This window comes from Hippoglossus stenolepis, chromosome 17 (genome assembly GCF_022539355.2).
Source record: "Hippoglossus stenolepis isolate QCI-W04-F060 chromosome 17, HSTE1.2, whole genome shotgun sequence".
In the NCBI taxonomy this organism is placed as follows: domain Eukaryota; kingdom Metazoa; phylum Chordata; class Actinopteri; order Pleuronectiformes; family Pleuronectidae; genus Hippoglossus; species Hippoglossus stenolepis.
In genome coordinates, this window is record NC_061499.1 from 1,264,611 (window position 1) to 1,278,719 (window position 14,109).

General features: G+C 43.5%; 1 protein-coding gene across 4 annotated transcripts in view; it reads right to left on the minus strand.

Annotated features, from left to right (window-relative positions):
• col11a2 (collagen, type XI, alpha 2) overlaps nt 1–10,832 on the minus strand; it is a 42,753-nt gene extending 31,921 nt beyond the window's left edge. For 2 of the 4 annotated variants that reach the window (XM_047344140.1, XM_035182551.2), the window contains exon 1: nt 10,288–10,832. In XM_047344140.1, coding sequence (XP_047200096.1) covers nt 10,288–10,405 — 118 coding nt within the window. In that variant the 5' untranslated portion in view covers nt 10,406–10,832. The remainder of the gene's footprint in view (nt 1–10,287) is intronic. The other 2 variants (XM_035182554.2, XM_035182553.2) reach the window with 1 other exon arrangement.
• Nucleotides 10,833–14,109: the final 3,277 nt, after the last annotated feature.

Genomic DNA, 14,109 nt, shown 5'->3' on the forward strand with positions numbered 1-14,109 from the left:
AGTGAAATGCTAAGTTTTGGTAAATCATGCGTGCTTCAAGTTGTAACTTCCTCAAAGACGTGGAGATGTTGTGTCGCCTGCCGTCCAATTCCAGACGGATGGACGCAAACTGTGCCGAGGTTTCAAAACAGAAAGCTTGTAAAAAATGTTCGGTCTGAGAACCCAGCAAATCAAATGTAATTATAAAGTCGACCATATAAAATTACAACACCTCGATGGGTCCCAGTGAGACAAGTCTTCAACTACACCCAGTTTTCCTCACTTCTCCGTCCTGAGTTTGAGGTGCACCAGAGAGCTAAGTTTGCTGTTAACAGCCAATTAGATCCATTCACAGCCATCGGCCTGCTGTGGCACTTCTCACAGTAAACCTATAGTGACGCGTTGCTCGGGTAAAAACAACCGCTCTGATGAAAAGATAAAAACCTGAGACGTCCTTTGATGCTATGAAGTTACACGTCTATTTTAATTTTTCATCAAAACGGCATATTTAAGAGGAAATGATGTAATCACAGTCACCGCAGCATGTTAGAAACGCTCAGCCGAGAGTGGAACAGACCAGATTGGTGTGTGAAGGAGCCCATCACCGCTATTGTTAAATATTTAACCGTCCGTCAACAGGGTCAAGCTGAAAATGGATAATTACCGTCCACTATCCAGAGGGTCAGGGGTTCGATCCCCAGCTCCTCCACTCTGCATTCTGTCTTTGGGCAAGAAAAAGCCCTGTGTGTGGAAGTGCTCTCTGAATGTGTGTGTGAATGTGACTTGAACTGCAAAGTTTTCTAAATGGTCGATAAGACTAAAAAAAGCTCTATATGAATTCTGTTTGTTTCCTGTTTACCATTACATCCGTCCATCGGAAAGGACCAAGAAGATTTGTGTCTTAATCTGTCGCACACACAGACCCACAGTCAACGACTCGTATCCCTTAATAATAAAATCATCTCAATGTGCTAATCAGACGAAGTTGGATATTTGCCGCTCATGTTAAGTTTCCTTGTGCTTTTCCTAAATTCCCAGCGGTGCTTTTGTTTAGGTGACACCCAGTGGTCTCAGAATCACCAGTTTGTCACACAGGCTCACAGATGGTCTTATTTATTCACACAGAGCAAATGGTGCGTCGCTGTTTCCTCAGGGTGTCTCGACCACAGGCCGCTAACGTCTGTCTGCAGCAGACAGAGGAGGAGGAGGAGGATGAGGGAGAGGTGGAGTGAGCAAAGGAGGAAGAAGGAGTAAACGCGATATGCTCTGTGAGCAGGAGCGTTTAAAGGGACCATGAGGGGCCCTAAATCGAAATTAACCAAATTATGAAGCTTTTGGCAGAAAGCAGAAAGCTAGTGGCATCGTGCCTTAAATTTTCAACAAGATTTCCATAACATAACACGGTATAATATTCAAAATCAACAGAAACGAGGTCTCGTGTTTTTCCAGATTTGTGGGTCTTGAGAGGCATTGGATTTATTTTCCCATAGTTTTCAAGAGTTTACTAAATCTGCACAGGAATGCTGGGAATGAGAAAGAGGAAGAGGAAGGGGGGCGGTTCAGGTAAAGGTGGAGCGTGTGTGTGTGTGTTTTTTGGGGGGGGATCAGGCAGTGACAGTAGACAGCATGGTTCTGTGATGGCAGGATATTGGATCAGATTGCAGCCCGAGCTCCCCCAGTACGTCCAGCACAATGTGCCGCTCTGTTCTCTGCTGCCTGACCAGCTCACATCTGCAGCCGGGGCCCTTCCTGCCTGGAGGACCACAATCACGACAAAAACACACCCACAAAAATAACACACACACACACACACACACGGCCCAGGCCGAGAGAAGTGCAGCCACACACCTCACGAGACGAGGAGCTGCAAATATGAAACTAGACAAGGTATGAAAACAAACTGCAGCGAGGCACAAACTCTCTTTCTTCTCTCACTTTCTCTCTCGCTCCATCGGTCTTTCTCAACATAAACGCTCACAGATGGCTGCAGCCTTTTGAAGTGAGCGCTGCCCAATTACACTGCTGTCGTTAAGACAGGAAACGGCTCACAGGCACGTGAGGGAGGTTCCAGCCTTGTGCTGTAGGTGAAGATTACAGTAGCACGTACAGTTATACCCAGTGACAGCTGCACTGGAGAAGAACCAGTGACGCCTCGTCTACCTTATACTGATGTGAGTCATCATAAATTGCATAAACTATAATCCTCTCTCCTTTATTAAACCTCATTTAAAAATATGTGTGGTTGACCAAATATCTATAAAATAAAAGAAGATACAGTTCGAAATACAAGAAAAGAGTAAAATTAAATTAAAATGCTATGATGTGGATAAGAACAACTTAAGGACACTGAAAAGCCTGAGACAACACGAGGGTCTTCAGTCTAGTTTTAAATATGTCGACAGAACTCTCAGCCTCGACCAAGGAACCGGCAGCAGCAGCTGATCAGTTCCAGGAAACTTGGTGGAAGGAAGCGGACCCGGAGCAGGGGACGGATCCAGGAATCACTTTCTTTCAAATTGCCACACAGGATATTTTTGGACATTTTCACTGATTTCCCAGAGAATAATTCATGGATCTTGATGGAAAAAACCCCATCAGGCATCTTTAGTGAACTGATATCCGTGAGTGTGAGAAATGCAGCTTCATTGACTCTAAGGGGAGGATTGGCCCTTGGCAGAGGTCAGTGAGTTTCAGTGAGAAGTCTCTGCAGTGCTTTGAAGCTGGGACCAGAATGTGGCAGCACAGTACAAGTTGGATACTCAATGAAATCTGAGATAACTTCTTATTTTATTTATTCTACTTCTCTTCAGCCCAGTTGTTTAATCCTTCGATCGCACATCACCACGAGAAACACACACACACTAACTATACGCTGTGAGCTGTATAATGGAGCTCTGTACTATGGTGTGGATGTATTTTGTTTTCACGAGGCCTGAAACAGTCCTGTCACTGTTTCACTCCCAAACCCACTCACAGCCACAAGTGAGCGAACACACAGAAAACCAGCCCATTACAACCTGATGGGAAACACATGTGATGCTCAGGTGAGCTGCTACTAACTGATGGAGTTAGTTCGGTTCCTCTCAGCCGCCACTAGATGGAGCCACAACAGATTGAATTAACTTGGTGACAGGCGTGCACACACACACACACGCCTCTATAGTTACCTCTTTCTGCCTCTGATGCTCTGTGTAACTTTAATGTAAATGTGTGTGTGTGTGTGTGTGTGTGTGTGTGTGTGTGTGTGTGTGTGTGTGTCTGTGCCCTTTCCTCCTTTGGTGCAGCTGTGTCAAATACCAGACACACACTCCAGCTGACACGTTGACCCCTCACCTCTCACCTTTACACAACGACCACGTTGTCAGACTCAGAGAGAGAGAGAGGGACGTGCAATATTGACCGCGGAGAAACACACACACACACACACACACACACACACACACACACACACACACACACACACACACACACACACACACAGCTCTATTTGAAAACTGACCATAAACTAAACTGCAGTTGTTCCAGCTGCCCACGGCGTCTCGGAGTGTGTGCACAGCCCCGACTGCAGGTTGTAATTTGCAACCTGGACCTCTATAGTTAGGTTTATTTATAATGCCTTGTGTGCACAGACAGAAAATACATTCTGTACCCACGCTGTAAAAAGGGATCAGTGGAATTCACATTATTTCTACAACATAAAATTATGTTTATAGTTATTTAAGTTATTTGAAAAGCATAATGCAGATTTATGACATGAACGAAAGTTAAAATCCGACTGAGCTGCAACTTATCTCTTTCCTACACAAAACAACGATGAGGCAGTTCGATCAATGATGAGAAATAAAACTTCAGATTTGTCTTTCTGGATCAGAGCACGTGATAAAGAGTTTGCTGAAGAGAACGTGGAACATGAGGAACCTCAGGTTGAAACTGATTCTGTTAGTGCACCCTGCAAGTAAACAAGTGGCTACACATTTCATACCTTAAAGTTTGATTTATTTCAGATGTTCCAGTCTCTTCTCCATCTCTTTTAAACCACATCAGTTGTTTCCTCTGTGTTGTTAGACCCCTGGGATATTCCTTTGTGATGTGTGATGTGATCCCTCCCAGCATTTCTCTAATGTGGGATCCCTCCAGGTTGTCTCTGTACTTCATGTGTTCTTGTGTCTATTTATCAGAATTTAAATTGGATTTATCATTTTCAGCTCAGGTTATTTTGACATTTCTAAGCTGAAGGTCTGGAGGCAGAGGAACGACGAGCCTGCTATCATCTCCCTCACCTGAAGAACTTCATCATAATCCTCCTAATGTGGCCAAACAATCTTAATATGAAGTGAATTATTCATATTGAAGTGATTGGCTGCCCTTCATCTGTTGTTTTTAGATTTCACAGTCCATTCATTATATTTGTCGCTGCAGCTCAGCACCAACGTTTACTGTAGCGCAGCCTAGTGTGGTTTCTGGGTAACAATCCCTATATATTGCTCAAGTCCTCTCTGTCCTATGTGCACCATCATGTGGTGTGTGTCAGCACCGACGCAGGTGCCAGCGCGTATCGTGCTGCAGCTCCATGCGGTTTCAGGGGCCGGCCACAGTCTTAGTTTGGATCCGAGGGTGGATCCTGACACCGCAAGAGGCAGGAGACAGTCAGAGGCTCACAGACAGTGAGCGAGGGCACAAATTAGAAACCTGATGGATCTCTAACCTCCAGACTTCACAGTTCAGCTCTGACGGCATTTAACTAACAAAACCTGACTAACCCAAAAACAAAGTCTGTGAATCACACTGAAGGAAAAGCTCTTGTTGAACAATTACACAGAAAAAGCAAGAGTTACTGCCACCACACACAGACAACGTTACACAGTCATAAACAAGAAATACTTGTATATTTTTTTTCTTCTACTACAATCTGATGCAGAATAAACACAATTTTTTCCTGAAACTTGCAGATAGTATATTTACTGCATTAAATCATCATACATCCATCTCAGTTTTTTTAATTCTGACATTTAAATGAACTTTAAACAGATTTGTATTAGTGTACAGCCAATATATTTATACTGAATTAAGTTAGACATCTTTAATAACAGTTATTGTTGGTGCCTGAACTCTCGTCACACCACAGTCTAGCCAAGTCAGACTTATAATGAAGACAAGTGTAACAGCAGTGGGCTCAGGATTACGTTTATAATCATCATCACTGTTTATAGCAAAGACCTTTTGGCTGTGGAAATCCCCACATCAGAATCTACCCTGCATTCTGCGGATCTTTACAGCTGTAATTTACCTGTAAAAACCCGTGTGAGGAGGCAGGTGACTGTGATGAGACTGTAACGCTCGCTCGGGGGCGTTTCTCCATCAGGACTCAGACGTTTCAGGTCATTAAACGCTCCTGAACATTTCCAGATAGATTCAAAATGAAATGACTGAAAACTATATGGAGTAAAAAAAACAGGTATTAAATACTAGAAATCATGTGCTCCATAACTGTTTCTGTTTCTGCACTAATGCTGCAAACACAAGTGCACTTCAATTGCATTTGATAATCAAAATGCAGGTTAAGAGCACTGTGCATTGTGGATGCAATTAGGTCGGGCGTTTTCCATATCTGCTGCATAAATTTAAATCAGTAAATTGAGAATTTGTGCCTCTCAGATAGGTGAAAAGAAATTGTGAAAAAGCAAGGAGAGGTTTATTCAATGTTTTCTATATTTTAAAACTTCCTCTAGATCTTTCCACTCAACCCAGTCTGAGCCCAACAACATTTAAAACAATTTTCCAATGGATAGACTGCACCGATGTCTGGAAAAGAGATGTACATTAACATTACATGTAAAATCACACAGCTGCTCTCCACACCCTCCTGCACCGACTTCCTAGAAGCAGCAAAATAACAGTGACTAGGAATAGCATCCTATACAGACAGCCTGTCATTATAAAGTTGGCACACTCTCCTGCCGTCCTTGTTCATCTCCTGCTAAAACAGAACGTCTCCGAGGATGGACGCCAAACCGCGCTCACACACAAACCACAAAATCATCACGTACCAAACCGAGGAAAAGCAGAGGAGCTATCTTCTGCTCTCGCTGTTCCCTTCGGGCTGCAGAGCTGATGTGGTTCAGCCTGAGAACGGCAGACGTGTTTACTATATGTGTGTCTAAGCTTTGACTGTGTGTGTTTCTTTCTCTTTCAACCACCGCCTGCCTCTTATCTGTCGGTGCAAGTGATGAGATTTTGCTTCAGTGGTTGAGGTCAGTGAGAAAGTGAATACGAGAACATTAACGAAAAGGTTCCTACGTCTCTCCACCGTTCTGAGTAGCGGCTCAGAAAACGAGGAGTTAAAGCAACACTGTGTAACTTTTACTGAGCAGCAGCGCCCTCTGCAGCCACATGTGGAGACGCTTATGTGCGATGAACGCTGGATATTACCCATGATCCTCTGCTTCCTGAACCTGAAGAGCTGCTGCTGTAACAAATCCACCAAAACTTCTTTCATTCTTCATATTTTAACCGTTTCCTGCTGAATATTGGAGATAAACTCTGGTTTTTAATAACTTCTGAGTCTTTTTAACTGATCTCAGTTCAGCTTCACTCTTCAACTGGAGCTGATTGTGACAGTTGAAGCTGACTCTCAGTCAGTTCTTCTCACAGGAGATGGAACCCACTCACCAGAGTTACAGAGAACAGACGTTCAGGGAGAGAAGGAGGAAACTTTCTCCTTGTTCACTCTCACTTTTCACTTTGTTAATCGTCTGTAAACTGGTGGAGATGAATCACGTCACCAAGAGTTAGTTAAAACAGTCCAGGGAGAAATTGGGGATTTTGCCCTGAGCTAAGCCTCCCATGCAACTTGTCCTCCGAAGGTTTTAATTCAGCACGAGAGCAGCAGCCTTACATTACACAGGCTTAAGTGTCGGGTTCAGCTGCTTGTTAACAAAGAAGGTGGAATCTGGGAGCAGATAAGAGTGAGGTCTGTCTGAGAGGCTCAGCTCAGGTCTCAGTTCAAACTGAAAGCACCTAATGCACTTGGTGCTTAACAAGGGTTTTCTGCATCAACAAAGTCTAATGTTGCAGAAGAGATGCAAATGAAAAAGAGGTAAAATCTTATTGGTAAATGCTCAGAACAGATCATGTTAGTGTAGTGACAGTGTGCAGGGATGTTTCTTTTTGTTTTGAGCATTTATTTGGACTTAATGAGTAGGTCATCCTTTCTAGTAAGTAAAGAATTAATAAAATTGGTAACATTAACCTGGACGAAATATATAAAGGTGGAGAGAGAATGATGTGGACCTAGGGACAGAGGGACAGAGGGACAGAGGGACAGAGGGACAGAGGGAAAATGATGACGAGGCAGAGGAAAAATCGAGAGGACAAGTTAAAGCTTCCAGACATGTGATCAGCAGGAGCCTGAAATACCACACACTTCCATACAGTCACAGAGTGAGCTGTCAAAGGCCTGAGCTCTGCCACCACGTATAGTAGCTCCATTCACCAACAGAGAGAGAGGGAGAGAGAGAGAGAGAGAGAGAGAGAGAGAGAGAGAGAGAGAGAGAGAGAGAGAGAGAGAGAGAGAGAGACCATGGGTTATGTTATGTTTAGCCACACTGAGACAGACTGGCCTTTGAGGAGCTCAGCTTTGAAATGAGGTTGGGGAACATCCATGTCAAGAAAATATTGCCCTGTGATTTTCTCCTGATTTGAACAAAACTCGTCTTTCATGCGTCTGGAGGCCCACTGGTCTCTCATCCATCCATCCATCCATCCATCCATCCATCCATCCGTCCATCCATCCATCCATCCATCCATCCATCCATCCATCCATCCATCCATCCAGCCAACCATCCATCCATCCAACTATCCATCATCCATCATCCATCATCCATCACATCATCATCATCCATCCATCCATCATCCATCATCATCTCATCCATCATCATCATCACTATCATCCATCCACTCATCCATCCATCCTGCTCCTCCTCCCTTCATTCTCTCAGTGAAGAAGGGAGGACAGACGTGAAGGCTTCTGAACTCTCTCTTCTCTAAATCGGTCTTTCACTGCCTGGGTGGGGCGCTGTTATAGTTTGCACCAACATCTGCTGCTGCACCACACTGCGCGTACAGGAACGCGCGTCTGGCCAACTTTGCGCATGCTGTGATCCATTTTGCGTAGGGACGCTACGTGCACAAAAAAGCATGAACACGTGCTTCCAGGTGAAAAGAGGGTTTTACTTCCGTCACTCTGACACGATCCAGGTCATATGATCAACAAAACCTTAACTATACGAGCACCTGCGCGCGCACAGCAGCTCTGTGAGCATCAGATGACAGCAGGCTGCAGGAGCTGCTGCACACAGAGGCACATTCACACTGAATTACGTTTCCACACCCTGAGCTGGGAGAGAAAACATCCAGAGCGCACAGACGCATATACACAAACACAACTGTACAAAGCACACATTAACGCGGACACACTAACCGCTTTCACTCCCAAACCCCTGCGAGCGAGCTGCTCCGCCGCATAATAACCTATTCATAGAAAGCAAGAAATGTCTCCGGCTTCCACCTCCAAAATACACACGGGAGACGACGGGACGGTGCAACCGCCTCTTGCGATCTGGAGTTGGGGCCAAAGAACACAGACCGGAGGGCAGCTTGAGATCCAGAAGCCCCAGTGGTCCCTGAGCTGCTCCAACTGTCCCCACGAGCTCTGACGCACAGAAACTTCTAACGCTAATTTAACTTAAGGTAAACTAAACCTACTTTGGAGTTTCTGTGAATGATACAATTACATAAATACAGAACTTTTAACATTTAATTACCAACAAGCTTCAGACCTGCTCATCTCCAAAGGTTCGTCAAATAATTAGATCAAATTAAAGCCTGAAAACATGTAAAATTCAAACATTACAATTTTAATCACAAGTTTGATCTTTACGTTAATATCTGCCCACGGTGGTGCCGCGTGTCACTGCGCGTAAAAGTCTCAGATGTGAACTGATCTGGAATCAGGTGAATCAATGCATTCTCTGTGTTTAAAAATAACTGCAGACCCCTGGTGGTTCGTCAGGGAACTTCAGCACATTACAGATCATTCTTCTCAGGCCATCTACTGTCCAGCAGTGCAGGTGGGGTGGGGGGTGGGGGGGTTCTATAAAACTCTGCAAGAAATATCCTGAAAGCAAATGTGTCCTGATGTGCAGATACTTCTTCTAAGATTAAACTATGATTGAAACAAACAAGCCTGTTTTATCTTCTCAGGACAAATGCAAAATCAAGTTTCCGTTCAATATCCCGAATGGGATGCAGACATTCCTCCTCCCAGTGGAACCAGGGGCAGTGACGGATGCACAGGCTGAACTGGTAAACACCTCACACTCTCTATCCACAGCTCACTTGACTCACAGGCAGACATTTGCAATGGAGAAATTTAAAAGTAAAATCATAAACCTGATCCTTATCTGACAAACTCCCCATGAGAGACTGGAGCAGCTCTTTGCACCATCTTACCCCATGAACCCTCCGATGGGGGGGGGGGGCGCAGACGTGACTACCATAAGCTAATAAACTCAATCCTGTCTGTATACATCTCTGTGTAATAATGGAATTGAGTTTATTCATAAGCAAAGTCAACATGAGGCAAAATGACCAAGAAAGCATCTGGATGTTTGAGATGTTTGAGCATCGTGGGGAGATGACACCTGTCAGCACGGTGCACGCACACACACGCACAGAGGGAGATACAGGAGGAGGAATGATGACAAAACAACTCTTATTTGAAACCTAACAATGTGTTGACATGTTTTCTTTTCAGCAAAAAGTGAAGTAAATCATTTTTATAACGTCTCCCTGATCATAGATTGATAAGGACAGTGCGTAACATCCATTATCGGACATGGTATGTCAAGGATGACAAGATTCCCGCAGAGAAAAACTTTTTTTTCAAACCAACAACAAATGACTCTCGTGTCATTATTTTCTTTGTTTGGTTTTTAAGCGGATGGACGTTTCATCACTTTTCTTTTCTCAATAAGTATCTGTCAAAATTACCAGGAAAAAGACGAACGTCGCCAAACTGCAAGTGTAGAAAGTAGAAAACCTCTAAACATGCACGTTACTTTTTAACAAATACACTTCAGAGATGATGACTCTGTGGAGCAGCTGTTATTGGAGCAGTGAAAATCAGGTGCGCACTGGATGAGATGTGCATTTACGCACACGCTTCATCTGAGTAAGAATGAGGACAAAAACACTAAAGGTGTTGCTGATCCGAAGTCTCATTTTAAAACATCATAACTGGGTTCTTACCTGCCCGGACCACGGTCGTTTGGCACACAGCGAGCGCCACGGTCACCAAGGCGAAGGATGAGAAGTCCATGCGCCATGGTCTCCGTTTCTTCCGTAAGGGACAAGCTCCAATATCCATAGTGCTGCAGTGGTTTGCCGGCCTGGTTGAGCTGTAAATGCAGGATATGGTGGAAGTTATCCTCTCACAGAAAGTCAGCCGACGAGAGGGACCCGACTGAACCTTCTGCGAGGCAACGGACAAAAAGGCACGTCTCTACCTCTGCTCTCCTTAATGAGTTACCTGTCTGTCTACGTTAGTGCACGAAACCTACAAAAGGGGTTCGGGGTGAATAAATATCTTTTATTTTAACGTGTAACCCCTTAGTGCTAAAGCCCCATTGAGTCAGATTGGGTACGAGTACCCAAAGTGGAGAGAGCCGCAGAGAGAGACCTGGAATCACGCTCTCTCTCCCTTCTCTCTCTTTCCCTCTCCCCTTCTTTACTTTCTCCCACGTAGAGCGAGAGCGTGTGTGTATGTGTGTGTGTGCGTGGAGAGAGAGAGAGAGAGAGTGAATGAGTGGCAAAAGGGGAGCGAGAGAGAGAGAGAATGGCAAAATGGGGGCGTGCGTAATTGCGCGCAGATCTACGTTGTGGAGGGGCGTGTGAGAGCGCGCACTGTTTTAATGATAAGCTCATACAAATATGTCACCTCACACACACACACACACACACACACACACACACACACACACACACACACAACACACACACACACACACACATGACGTTGTGTGAGCAGCAGGTTTCATGTTGCTCACTCAGTGAAAAGCTGATGAAGGATGATTATAGATTATTTCTCTTTATCTTCTCCACTTCCACCTTTCACGTCTTTGTATCTGCGCTGCGTAAAGACTGGATTTATAAACCACGAAGGATCGTTCAGGTGAATGTTAGACAGCAGACACACGCACAGATGAGCTGAGCAGCAGCAGGAGAGTGCGCGTCCAGCCAATCACGCTGCTGTCCGCTCCACTCACCACGCCCCTTTCATCCAAGCCTTCGTGGCTCTCCTCCGGCTCTCATTGGTCAGTCCCACGTGGCCTTGTTTTGCAGCATCAGCTCAGGTGCAGTGGAGAGAGAGAGAGAGAGAGAGAGAGAGAGAGAGAGAGAGAGAGAGAGAGAGAGAGAGAGAGAGACATAAAAAAGATAAACGAATCACTGTGAACTTGAAATCAACTTCTACCATCTCCCATTTGGAAATAAACAGTGACCTAATGTGATGGATCCTGATTGATGTGATCACACAGTGAAAATGTCTAATTACAAGGAGGCAAACCACACACACATTTTTGGTGAGTGCCATAAATTTCACTTGTTTTGGGGGGAAACGTACACGATACAATTAAAGACATTCCAGGATTTCAAATACCTAAGAAAAGTAAAGTTACGTACCTTGGTAATATAAATCATAAACACATAAATAAAACAGATCATGAAAGAACAAGCAAGAGGTTGATAACAAGCAACTGGTGCAAGACTGAAGTTTAAACTGTGGAAAAAATGACCTGTTTTCATCCTAAATGAAGAAATGGATGATTTATGACACAGTGATAAATGCATGTGTTTTGTAAACAGGTGTTTTTTATATTCTGTATTTTGAGAACCGTGAAATATGTCGCGGTCATGAATCCTTTCGTGGGAAAAAAAACAGACACCATATTTTCTGCCAAATAAAGTTTAGTCTAAGTTTTCAAGCCCCTGGTTATATTGGGTGCTTGGTACGAGACATAAACTGTAAAGCTACTTTAGCCGTAATCTCAAAGAGACATTCCTTTCATCATTTCAAAGTCGCTTTCATTTCCCCACCTGTCATAAACACTTAGCAGCATCAGACCTGTCCCCCGTGCCCAGCCGTCTGCCTTCTAAACGCCTGTGCACTCACACAGCCACGGTTAGTCACTTTCTTTGAACGCAGACTTCACATAAGTCACAAAGCAGTAATTAACCGTAATCATCCCTCGACGCTCTGCAGCTCTCGCTCTTTCTCACTCCCTCTTTCATTTCCATTCTCTGAGGGGAAATAAGGGGATGTGTTAGCATTCTGTGGCATTTCTCCCTCACCATCATTCTTTGTAAGTCTTCGCAGCAACAGGCAAAAACGCACAAGTACAGGTGAATAAAATATTCATAAATGTGACATAACAAATAGCAGCGTTTACGTAGTAGCTTTAATCCAATTGACTGAATAGATTCAGATGTGTCGCTGCATATTACTCAAGATTCATCATAAGATGACGATACAATAAGATATGACAAGGAGAGACGAGAAGAAGATAGAATACGATATGAAACATTATGAAGATACGATACGATTAGAAGATATAATACGAAGATAGAATAAGTTACGATATGATACAATATATGATATGAAGATATGATACAATACGGAGGCTTTTCAATCCAAATTATTAGGGCCAAATTTAATGATATGAGCTATATATCATACTCATCTTAAATCGGTTGAACTAATGTACTGTATCATACAGCATGGTACCAGGTTTGTGATCGTGTCGATGCTTCTTTTGACTCGTTTTGTGATTTTAAAAAAATAGTTTTATGGCTAATTAAAGATGTCGGACTCCAACATCTCCCTCCTCAGAGAACCATGTCTAGATGATGCTAAATTCCAGACGAAGAAAAAAGGGACACGCCTCAGTTACGATGGACATGTTTCAGGTTCTGTTCGGCTGTAACACGCAGCCTGCGAGTTTTCATCCGAGGCGGCCAGAAGGAGAAAATGGTCCTGAGCTCTCATAAGAAACTACAGCGGTGAGCTTAGATGTAAACAGAATGAGAAGGAGCGGCCGCTGTGTGATCAAGTGAAACCAGCAACTAAAGTGCATCCAGCAAAACCAGGGGAGGGTAGTTTGTATAGCTATATATATATATGTACTATATGTAAAACCAAAAAGAAAATATAGAATTTTATGATCTCGGATTGTAGAGGGAGTAAAAAGAAACAGAAGTAAGATAGAGGGTTCAACAGAAAAGCTGAAAAGATCAGAAAGCAGAGAGCAACACAAATATTGATGCATTTAATGTGATAAAATGGAGAATAAACACTATAAAGCAGAATTCAAAAGCTCAGCTGGGAGTTGTTTTCCTCTGTTTGCAGGTTTGTACACAGTCTCTTCACAGAGCTGTTATTTTCTCTTTGAGGGCATTGGTACTAAATCAGAAAGTCCAGGAAACGCTCCCTCAGTGCGGCAGCTCTGGGTTTTCATGTTTCTGTCTGGACACACTGGATCGAGTGTGCTTTTTTCTTTTTGAGGACAGGCTGTTTGGTTTCTAATCTGAAAGTAGATGCCACAGGCTGTAAAAAGAGACACCCCACGAGACATCTGTGGTATGTGTGTGTGTGTGTCTGCGATTTATATTCACGCAAACGCCTACATTTAAAGATTGTAATCTCCACTTTTGTTGTGTCCGTGGTTTCATCCTGCACACAACAGAAAGTGGTGCACCGGTCTGTGACTTTGTATTTTTATGCATATTTATCATTATTATCAATATTTGTATTTTTTGTGTGTATGTACATTTGTTTATTACAGAAATTTATTTTATTACAGACATTTTTTTTTTTATTCCACAGACTGCAGATATCTGGATTGAGAGCATTTAAATGCTTTTCGAGAAGTAACACGATTCTTATCACATATCAATCTGATTTTGCTTTACCTCTCAAAAATATTTGATCTGCTCTTAATGTCTTTTTTATTAAATGTCTGTCCATCCATCATTTATACGTTTAATGGTTGTGGGGTGGGAGGAGCTGGAGCCTGA